Source organism: Artemia franciscana, chromosome 7 (assembly GCF_032884065.1).
Source record: "Artemia franciscana chromosome 7, ASM3288406v1, whole genome shotgun sequence".
Classification (NCBI taxonomy): Eukaryota; Metazoa; Arthropoda; class Branchiopoda; order Anostraca; family Artemiidae; genus Artemia; species Artemia franciscana.
The window spans coordinates 50,434,431-50,446,730 of NC_088869.1; the positions used below are offsets into that span (position 1 = coordinate 50,434,431).

The 12,300-nt window shown below is 35.2% G+C and overlaps 1 protein-coding gene across 2 annotated transcripts in view; it reads right to left on the reverse strand.

Moving 5' to 3' along the window:
* Positions 1 to 12,300, reverse strand: part of LOC136029422 (xanthine dehydrogenase/oxidase-like) — a 135,913-nt gene that overhangs the window by 2,200 nt on the left and 121,413 nt on the right. For both annotated transcript variants that reach the window (XM_065707797.1, XM_065707796.1), the window contains exons 22-23: positions 3,404 to 3,658; positions 564 to 731 (exon numbers count right to left, since the gene is read on the reverse strand). In XM_065707797.1, the coding sequence (XP_065563869.1) occupies positions 564 to 731; positions 3,404 to 3,658 (423 nt within the window). The remainder of the gene's footprint in view (positions 1 to 563; positions 732 to 3,403; positions 3,659 to 12,300) is intronic.

The following is a 12,300-nucleotide window of genomic DNA, read 5'->3' on the forward strand; positions in this document are numbered from 1 at the left end:
CTAGCAAGAATCCTCGATCCATGTTTTTCTCTCCAACTCATCGTAAAGAGGTGCTTCAAGTTATCAAACGTCTCTCTAATAGTAGTACACCTGACCTCTTTGGCATAAGTAATAAACTTCTTAGGACCATATTTTCCTATGTTTGTGAGCCCATTGTGCACATAGCAAACCTGTCTATGACCAATGGAGTCTTCCCAGAAATATTTAAATCAGCAATTGTTATCCCAATTCATAAAAAAGGCGATCCGTCTGAGATAAGTAATTATCGTCCAATCTCACTTCTCCCAGTTATATCTAAAGTGCTCGAGAGAATTATATTCCGACGTGTTTCTCCCTTTTTCTTAGAGATTCTCATGGTACAAAAACGGGTTCTAGGCCCTACGCAAAAATTAGTAGGATTCCAACTTTAAGTGGTTTTTTAAGATGCTACGCTTATCCTAACAAGCAGTATCCTAAACAAGATTAGATCGGATACTTTCATTTTCAAGATAAGTGTATCCCTAATTCAAATGCAAACAGTAAATCAAAGCCTAATTTCACATTATAATAAAAGTATATTTTACCTGTTCTATAAACTTGTCAACACAAGCCATCCGTATCCTTTCAGCAGTTGCAGGGGAGTCAAATCGAAAAACACCACACACTCCATTAGCCTCCCGAGCGGATCCAACAGCGTCTTTTATTGCATAGAATACTGAAGCTGCCAAAAACAATGGGGGTTCCCCGACAGCCTTCATAAGAAGAAAAATGTATTAAATAAATAATTATTGCTGTAAATCTTGCAGTAAGATACTAAAGCCAATCGTGTTATAAAAGATTTAGACTTTGAATAAGACTTAATGGATGACAAACTGAATAAATTTAATGATTCTAAGTATAATTTTGAAATTTGAAAATAAATGCGAGATTAAGCAATTCCCAATATTTGATGCCAGCATAAAAATTTGGAAGTTTGTATCTAAATTTAAGTTACATTTGATTAGGAGAGGCATAGTTTGGGACTGTAGATCCATTCACGAAACTTTGCTTTATCTAGTTTAACAGCTTTTTAAGATTTTTCTATTAATCGAACCATGATCAGAAATTAAGCCATTTGATCAAAAATTTTATTTTTATCAACTTACTGGGAAATATACTTTAAGACTTTATGAGAGAGTAAAACCCAAGTTGTCTGACAGTTTTTCCGGAAAATTCTTCAATCGAAACTTGAAACGAAAAATAGCGGTCTTACATGGAGAGAGGGTTCTCGAGGCTAAAAAAAATAATACAGCTTTTTTCGTAACATTTAGCAGATGAATTTTGCAAAGGAAATACGTACAAAAGCAATATCGAATAGTATACAAAATAAGACATGTGAATACTAGTTATCTATTTTTTCGTCATTCCAATTTGCTTTCAGTAAATTGCAAGTTCAAGTTATAAGCAAAAGTAGCAGGGAGGCATCTAGGGGAAGGCTTCCCCATATTAGGGCTAATATGTGATCGTTTTCGATATTGATATTCCTTTGTACTTTCATGTCCAAAGATTTAAAAACCTAAGTTCTGTCCGTCTTATTTTTATTTTTTTATAGTAAGTAAATTAACTACTCCACAATAATAAGCTTTGAGGCGACAGACACTACCTTGTGGGAGTATACCCAGTAAATTCAGAAGTTCCTCACAAAGTTTTTCCGCACCTTGTTATTGAATGGCATTCTCTTGATTTTTGGAATAATACCTCATTGAAGACATCTTGGGTCTAATTGGAGTGAAGTACAATTTGATGCTGCATTTTGCTCAACGTCAAATATTTGCTCTTGAACTTCCAGATGCAGCAACATTTTTAAAGCGGCCAATTTCACTCATATAATAGTATAATATCATAGGTAAATTATTAAACATGATTTCAAACTATAAGAAGTCTCAGGTGATAAGAAATGGTATTTGAAACTTATTAAGAGCAAACTTTAATTTTCATTTAGGTTCTCCTTGTGTTCCGACTTCCCTGTATTTCACTCCAATAGCTCCAAGCACATGGAAATACATATATTTAATACGTAGGATACGTAGTTTGTGAGCAGGTATTGAAAGACAAGGGTAATGGAAGAACTTCTAAGGGTTCATTGAGCAACTACTTCAATTGTGTTTCAGAAACACAATTGAATTGTGTTTCGAAATTGAATTGTGTTTCAGAAACACAATGCTTATAATTTGACACAGTAGAGAGAATAAAAATGCATTCATGACTTAAAAAGACAATTTAGCAAAATTTGGGCCAAAATGGGGACAGCAGTCGTTAGCTGAGGTGCAATGTCTTTTCTGCTTAAAAATGGTATTAAAATAAATACAGAGCTCTAGGGCTATTGCTTTAATATGAAAACCATTGAAAAAAGCACCAGTTTTTTAAAGTGTAGAATGCCAAAGTCTTAAGAAACTTCTTAATTTTTAAAGTGGGTGGATAGTTTTAACTTTAAGGCACTATCCCTTACTCTGCCTTTCCCCTCTAGGGCCTATTGGATAATTTCCACCCCCATCTATCCACAGAATGAACAGCATACTTCCCTCTTAGAAGCCGAACGTTTAAACGAAGATTTGAAGATATTATTTATAAAAAAATTTCACTTTCCATCGACTTTAGTGCGTCAAGGGACAAGAATATGTTCCCCCTAGGCTAGCGGGAAGGTTTTTCACAGGCGTTAGTAACTTAAACTAGGAGTAAGTGAGGATGAAGAGGTGATATCATTTAACAAATAAATGGATTAAGTGGGTAGCTTCACTTACATGGATAGCATAAAAGGGTTGAGGGATGCAGTGAAGAATGTTAAAGTAGAATAGCCAAGGCAAAGAGAGCTTTTCACAGTTGAAAAGTTTGGAAGAAAAGAAAGCTAAGTCCTCAAGCAACGATTGAAATATTGAACGCCACGGCAAAGACGGTAATAAAGTGTGGTTGTGGGCGTTTCCAAAGGTTGAGGGATAATTACTAATTGTTTTCCAGAGGATCTGTAAAAGGATAATCCTAAGTATTCGTTTCATTGAACATACAAGAAACAACATGCCGTACAAAAATGTGGTTTAATCTCTTTTTCTAAGGCTGCAATGAAAGAAAGGCTTAGATTACAAAAAGACGTTATTTTCTTCTATCTATATTAGGTCAAGGAAAACGAATGCCATGAGATCTAAAATTATTTACCTCATCTAGGATTCTAGAGTATAAATCTAAGAAGGCCATTCAAGTACTTCCCAAGCTCCAAATTTTGATTGTACTAAAAATTTGTTTCATTAGATTAAAAAATCTCTAAGATCAAATGCGTATAAGATTCGGGCTCAGAAATAAATCAAAACACGTTACGTTGTGACTCAACTCTAAGGTGATGAGGCAAAAGGATGAATGATATATCTTTTATTCAAACTAACTGATTTCTTACCTTAGACGAGTATACAGCTTTTGGATTAGGAGCGTCTTTCAATAAAGTGACATTGAACTCAATCGGTACGTCATTGCAGCTTGGTATTTTGTAATTTGAAGGTCCTCGGGTTAATAGCACACCATCCGGGGAAAACGAAAGTTCTTCCATTGTAAATAAACCGTATCCTTGAAGAAAACCTCCTTCCAGTTGTCCAATGTCTATCGCAGGATTGATCGACTTGCCAACATCCATGACAATGTCCGTCCTAATTACCTAAAAGTTAGTCTGAATTGAGAAAATTTGTACAGCAAATTATTATGTGACCTAAAATTAAAATTTGAATGTAACACAGATTTAATTATTATAAATTGATTCAATTTAGATAAAACAAAGAAGCGTATTAAATCCAAATCAGCATGAGAAAAATTAACCATATGTCTACACGTGGGCGAGGCTGAACTGAAAATCAGCCACGGTATAAAAAGAAGGAAAGGCTATAAACAGAATTCACGCAAAAATTCATTCCCACACACCTTCAGGCAGTTTATGGTTATGATTATGGCCTGCTTAAGTTACTTTCGATAGGACAGCTACAATTGACATTGTTTATATACCGATACCAGTAACACACCATCACAGTACCTAAGGTGAGAACAGAAGCATATGTAATCCTCCCGCACATTCTATTTAGAACAAAACTCCTTACTCCCTCTCATCAAGCTGCCACTAACTTTAAGTCTTTTTTTGTTGTTTTTCCATGCCATCCAAGGATGACATGCATTTAGTATATTCCCGGTAGGATTTACATTACTACAATATTAATCCTTCATCCGTAACACTTAAGCTGGTTATCTTATCCTTTTTTCCATGCTATTCCTCGGCAGTTGAGCCGAACCATATTTTTTTCAAAGAGTACTGTCTTATATATAGTCGTGTGAAAGAGTACCTAAGGCAATCCTTGAACAATTTCCTTTGAAAACACAAAACACACCTTTAACTAAAATTTTCCTCGGACAATTTCCTTTAAAAACACAAAATACAATTCTTTCCACTTTTATAGTCTTAGTATTTCAGAGCCATAATAAACAACTCCCACTACTATGGTTTCTAGTGTTAGAGTCTCTCTATGATGTTATTATTGGAATTTATTTCTATCACAGGCAGCATAAATTAGTGGTAAAGTGGTAACAGACAAAGTAGCGATGTGGATTCAATGTGTAATTTTTTTTTACCAAAGTACTTTGCATAAAAGGAGTTGTCGTAGAATCTTCAAACGAAGCTAACTCGATTGGAAATTAAAAATTCTAGTGCCCTTTTTAACAGTCAAAAGTGATTAGAGGGTAACCAACCTTCCTCTGCCCATCATGTTCCCAATCACATCCAATAAAATTTTGATATACTATTTTGTTCAGCATAGTTGAAAAGTCCAGTATTTAAGTCTTTGGGATGACAGCCCTCTACAACCCTCAGGACAGGGGATGTAGGTTATATTGAACTAGCTCTCAGTCTACCATTGAACTAGATATCGGTCTCAATCTACCTTTCAAAGACAATACACCTATTTGAACTTTTGAATTGTTTGATATTGATTCTCAGTGATTACAGAAGTTGTGCAATCTGATTTTTGAATTTTTTTAACAACCCGATTTTTGCCGTTTTAAATTGAGAAAATTGGATACGATAGCCAAGTGTGGTGTGTGGATGAAATTGGATATTATTTATGGATGGTGTTCTGGACGTCAGACTACGATGGTTAACAATCAGCTGGTCTCTATGGCCCATCGGGCCACCGACCAATAAGGTGATTGCTACTGCCATCCGTGGGCCTGCCCACATAGAGATAAGTTTCTTTTCGTCTCTATCTGATCCTAATCAAATTCTAATTTTATTGATCTTTTTTCATATTTGTTGTTACCGTCATGGATCTGGCTAACGTCAAAATAAGAGATTTGTTCCTCGCCAAGTTTGCGGATTATCCCCTATGGCCAGTTCGAATCCTAGAAGGAATGAAGACAAATACCTGAGACCGCAAATTCTTTGTTTTTTGCTATGGCAAAAAACACGACCGTTAGGATCTATACATTTTTAGAATCATGCGTTTAGAGAGCTAAAAAACTATCCAATATTTACTGACAGTTCCTAAAAAATGGGCAAGATTCGGTAACGGATAGCCAACACTCAGATCCCACTGCTGATCTTCGTAGACTAGTAGTGGCTACAGAAAATGAACTTGTGGCTACAAAACCAAATGTAGCTAATGAAATCGAGATAAAAATTGAGGAAAGGCTGAAAAAATCGACTTTACAGACTGCAGCAGATTTTCATGCTAAGTTTCCAGTTGAAACAATGGTTTCAGAAATTTATGATGCAGTATATGTTGAGTTTTGTCCTAAATTCCAACTGACTGAAAAACATCTAAAAACAGACATGCGTATGATTGACTTGCTGGAAAGCCGTGGAAATCAGCTTGAGCTCAAGTTAGACGACACAGAGCAGGAAGGGAGAGGTGATTCCCCGCTGTTTAATGGTGTGAAGCAGATTCTTTCGCAGTATGTGGGGGATACCAAGAAGCGCGTATTGTTTGTCAAGATGGGTCTAACTAATACTAAGGATTCAGACAGAGTTAGTGTTCAACGACTTGGAGCTGGACCTATTAATGCTCAAAGACCAGATAAAGTTGCCCCTGTTCTAGTCCAGTTTCGATCAAAAGAAATAGCTCGCCATGTGTTTAAAGCGAAGAAGCAGATAAGTGGCCTAGGCTTATTTTTAGCTTAGAGTCTTACGAAACGTAAGCGCAATCTTCTGAGCGCTTCAAAAGATAAATTTGGAAATCAGAGTGAGTGATCAATGCCGTATTTTTGTGAGCGAAACTGAGACTGCTCAAATCAAGCGTATCTGTTCAATTGATGATCTTTCATAGATTTTCTTTTTAATGTTTGTATCATTTTTATTTATTTTTTTTTCAAGTACTAACTTTTGTTCTTTTATGTGAAAAATTATAATGTCTAATCGAAACCGATTTAGTCTTCAGGATTATTTATCAAGAGGTATTGCACGCGATGAGGATATACCGATTGTTCAGCTAAAGCCTATGGGGGAGAGTGATTATATTCGGTTGAGGTAAATTCATGATATAAATGAAAAGAGCCTGTGACTACGGTCTTGGAATGTCCACGTGACTACAAGCTACCTGGATATTTTGGAATTAAATGAACAATTTTCTTATTCTTTTGATATTAGAGGATTGTGTGAAACGTTTTTTAGTATCTCTCTCACTGCATCTATTTCCAGGTTATGAACCGAGTGGTGATCGGTTTTGGTGGTGTTGAATTCCTTGTTAATATGGGTTGGATTATAATGAAAGGAATGATCCTATTATATGGACTGAAGGTAAAGTTGAAGTTTTTCAATTGCAATTGAATTCGACGGAAGAAAAATATAATTAGTATAGTGTATAAGCCTCCCATTGCTCACGTAGATGATTTTGTGGGAAGTATGAGTCATTTGATTTCGAAGGTACCGTCTGGAGCTAGTCATATTGTTATGATAAACTTTAATTTTAACCTGCTTGATTTGTCGAACCATGGTTAACTTGCTCACTGATGATACTGTATTAACTGTGTTTGCCTCATCTGTGAAGGACCTGGTGCTAAAAGCAAATCTCTCATTTGAAAGGCTGGAGATTTTCACTTCATAAAGTTTATTGTGGGTAAATGTTCGCAAGACATTTTTAATGACGTTCTGTAGAGTTGGTACACCGCTGGATACGTCTGGCCAGGTAATATTATGTGCTAATCCAGTTCAGGAGGTTGATCATCTCCGCTACCTTGGTTTTTATCTTGATTGCTATCTGACATGGAAATGTCACAGTGACGCATTTTATCAAAATTGCACATGGAGTAGGCATACTTCGACGTCTGCAGCACTTTCTCCCTCAAAAAATACTTCTAATTATATATTATTCGTTGGTTTATCCATATATCTCCTACGGTTGCCTCCTATGGAGAATTAACTTCTTATGAAAATATAGGGGAGAGCAGGTTCTACACAATAAAGCTGTTAGAACAATCGGTATGTATGTCCAGGATGTACATGGCATCTGTGCTTATCTTAGATCCCTGAAGCTCCTTAGTGTTGGTCAAACTGAGACAGGAATTGTTATTATTATTTTCTTTTATATTTTTATTTATCTTTTATTTTTGTTAATTTAGTTATCTATAAATTTATATTTTTTTTTGTATGTATATGTTACAGTTTATTTATTTTTGGTTTAATTATAATAGATTTATTTAAATAGCTGAGGATTAAGTAAATAGTAGAGTTAATAGGTAAGTAGTTACTTGGAATTTTGCAGGACCGCAAACCCGCATCGGTTTCCTCCAGTGCTAAGTAATTTTTAATTAATTTATTTGTTTGTGAATGTGAATTAATAAACTTTTAACTTAACTTATTTGGAAGGGGCGTGAAGACTTCTGAGGAGGTTCATTCAATTAGAAATCAGAAGTTTTAGAGCTCCTTTTTTAGAGTCAAAAGTGATCGGAGGGCAACTCCCCCCATGTCTTCTTTTCCCCAAATGCATCAGATTAAAATCTTGAGAAAGCCATTTTGTTCAAAATAGTGCAAAGATCATATAATAAAGCCTTCAATGTTAACACAGCCACGCCAGAGCCGGGCGGTAAGGGTTGTAAGCTATTCCCCGGGAGCGTATAAGGTTTTATGGAAGAGGTTGTAGTATAAACTTTATTGAAAGTTTTAGTTCCCTTTTAAAAGACAAAAGTGATAAGAGGGCAACTAGTCTCGCCCCTGAAAGCCTCCTTTCCCCAAACACATCTGATCAAAATTGTGGGATGGCCATTTTGATCAAAACAGTCCAAAGAACATATGGCAAAGCCTCCGAGGTTGAAAAAGCCCCCCAGAGCACAGGGATATGATTGTGAGTTATGGCCTGGGACATTTAAGGTTATTATGGAATGAGTGATCATACGAACTTTGTATTGGGCTCATTTGACTGGAAATCTGGAGATCTAGTGCCCTTTTTAAGAGTCAAATATGATTCAAGGGCAACCAGCCCTCCTCCACGCCGTTATTTCTCAAAACACATCCAGCTGAAATTTTAAGACAGCTATTTGTTTAGCATTGTTGAAGACCCAGTGATTATGTATTTGGGGATGTCAACCACCACCCACAAAATATATCAGGGCAAGGGCTAAACGTTAGGTAATTTGGCCGTGGTTTACGTATAGCATATGTTATTGAGAAAGGTTGGCATTTTTGGTCTTTACTTTCCAAAAGTACGAAGGGTATTCAGGTGAACTTTTCAGAGAATGTTGAGGGGAATACTGAACTAATTGGCATACGGGTTGTACCAAGGAACTCATAGATGACTGAGTATATTAATTTAGAACTTTCCAGAAATGGTAAGGGAGATGGTCAATTGACCAAAAAGGCAGTAATTGGACACCACAACTACTTCTACTACTACCACTACTACTAGATCTACCAGTACTACTACCACTACCAAGGCTGAGGATATTGAAATAAACATCTGAAGAAACATTGATGAGGAAGTTAAACTAAATTTAAACATACTATGTGTATACAGATTACTTATACAGGTGTATCAGGAATATTTTGAGCACAGCTTACCGTGTCAAAATGAAACTTCTTGGGCATCACGAGGGGGATGTTCAACTGACCAAAAGGCAACATTTAACTGCTACTATTGCTATTAATATTGCTGCTACTACTGTTACTACTACTTCTAATTCAACGCTATTATTGCTACTACTACTTCAACTACTGTCATTGCTATCATAATACTAGTAGTGGTAAGGCTACTAGTAAGAAGGTAAAAATTTATCAGAATATTGATGGGTATTTGAACTAGATCAATAAAAACTAAGTGCTGCAGATTGTCAAAAGGGTGTATCTCAAGAATGTATTTGGATATTTAGTTGGAATTTCCAAAGCATACTTAAAGGGGAAGTTCAATTGACCAATATGCAGCAATGACTATGACATGTCTTTGGTTGAAGATAAACCGGCTTGAACTAAATATAAATAAGTCAAATTTTATTATCTTTTCACGATACCCAAATTATTATCCTTGGATTACGGAAATAGCTACACCGAAGGGAATTGTTAAGCGGTCAAATTCCGTTAAGTACCTTGGGATTATTATTGACGAAATTTTATCATTTAAGTGCCATGTAAAAGTTATAAGTAGAATATTATCGCGGAGTTCAGGGATTATCCGTAAACTAAAACATTTATTTCCTTCAAATGTTATACGGTTATTATATTTTTCTCTGATTCCGTATATTTTGTATTGCTCGTCTGTATGGCTCGGGACATTCCCCTCAATACTTCGCCCAATCTGCGGACTGCAGAATAATGCCATTAGATTACTTTGTGGAATAGGGAACCGGGATTCGGTCAGGTCAATGTACAGTATGATAAATATAATGCCTGCAGCCGGATTGCGTGATTTTTATACACTGGTTTTTATGTATAAGTACCATTATGGGTGCGTTCCAGAATGTTTTACATGAATATTTCGGGATAGATCTAATATTCATGATCACAGAACTCGAACAAGTGGAGATATTGAGGTTCCTCGCCTAGTTTCAAGTAGGACTGCTTTTTCAATTATTTATAGAGGGGCTAAGCTATGGAATAAGATTGTTCCAAGTATCAATGAATTGCCCATTAATCAATTTAAAGCCGTGCTGCGTATGGGGTTTCTTGGTAGGTATACCTTTGAATTAAATTGAGATTGATTGATTTAATATTGGAAATAATTGTTTATTGTTTTTTTTCTTTTTTTTTCTTTGCTTCAGGATCATGATATTATGTTGTTTGATTGTGTATGAATTATTTATGTAATTTTTTTCTCGGTACACGGTTTCACCTTTCTGCTCATTTTAGATTAACTCATTGTTTTTTTTTGTTTTTTTTTCTCTCTTCTATTTTTTGTTCTCTTTTGTTAGTAACACACCCTTGCAAGCAACGCTTTTGGTGTGCTACCGATTGATTTTGTCTGTGTTGTTTCTTTTGGTTAATAAACTAATACTACTACTACTACTACTACAATAGGTAATATGTACATGCTACTACTAACACTACTACCACTGCTACTTTTACTTTTACTATTACTACTACTACTGCCATTAATCTACTCAATCTGCGACTTTAATTACAAATACTTATAAGGCTAAGAGTATCAAAATGAAAAAGGGGTCGACAGAGCGTTAAATTATATGAAAAGATTGTTAAAATATGATTGCTTAAAGCCGAATCGAAAGATATGGAGATATTTTTAAATTTTAATGGTTTTTCAATACTTTCTTTGTGTTGCTGTAATCTTGTTCTTAAATTTTGGGGGTTAGACCAGTGTAATAATTTCCACAACTACATGGTATTTGATATACCCCTCTTAGATGAGTAACTGGGATTTTATCCTTACCAGAACTGAGAAGATTCATTGTGCTTAAATTACTTGTGAAAACAACACGTGAATTATTTTTTAAACAAACTTTTTACAGTTTTGAATTAATTTTCGGAATATAAGGTAGGTAAATCGTGCTTGTGTTTTTATTCGAATCGTTTACCGGTGTGGGATTCAAGGCTTTAGAAGAACGTATCTTTAATCTTTGACCAATACTAGTATTTATGAGAGAAATTGGGTACTCGTTGCCAAAAAGTATGTCTGTAATGAAATTTAATTCTTTTTTAATATACGGCTCTGAACAGATATTAAGTACTCTATCCACAATTGATATTAGCACGCCTCTTTTAACCTGTGGAGGAAGGTTAGATTTGAAGTGATGGTATCTATTATTATGTGTAGGTTTTCTGTAAACCGTAAAATTAAGTTTATTCACACTACGTATTATCAATACATCTAGAAAAGGTATTTTTCCATCTGTTTCGGTCTCTAGAGTGAATTGCAGGTTTCTATCGTGAGTATTTAAATTTTCTAGAAAACCTTTAGGTTCACTTTCGCCATAATTCCAAACTGAAATTACGTCGTCCATGAAGTATTCCCAAAACACAAGATTAAGAAAATACAAAATCCAGTGCCCAATTTTCAAGATGCGCGACGAAAACATTTGCCAGTAGGCATGATACAGGTGCTCCCATAGGAAGGCCCCTTACCTGTTTGTAATATGAATCTCGAAACTGGAAGTGCATGGAATATTTGTTACATAATTTAACCAAATGCAGGAGAACATCAATGTATAGACCTATCGCTGACTCTTTGATTAGATGATAATTGTTTCCCGGTTTATTTTGTAATAATTGCTCAGATTTTCTCAGAATTTCAGAATTCTCGTCGAGCATCTTGAAAATTGGGCACTGTATTCGTAATTTCTTAATCGTATGTTTTGAGGACGCTTCATGGACGACGTAATTTCAGTTTGGAATTATGGCGAAAGTGAAGTTAAAGGTTTTCTAGAACATTTAAATACTTACGATAGAAGCCTGAAATTCACTTTAGAGACCGAAAAAGATGGAAAAAACACCTTTTCTAAATATATTGATAATACGTAGTGTGAATAAACTTGATTTTACGGTTTACAGAAAACCTACGCATAATAATAGATACCTTAACTTCAAATCTAACCATCCTCCACAGGTTAAAAGAGGCGTGGTAATATCTCTTGTGGATGGAGTACTTAATATCTGTTCAGAGCCGTATATTAAAAAAGATTTAAATTTTTTTACAGATATACTTTTTGGCAATGCGTACCCAATTTCTCTCATAAATACTGTTATTGCTCAAAGATTAAAGATATATTCTTCTAAAGGCTTAAATCCCACACCAGTAAACGATTCGAATAAGCCTACAAGCATGATTTACCATCCTTATATTCCGAAAATTTCTTCAAAACTAAAAAGAAAATTTTTTCAAC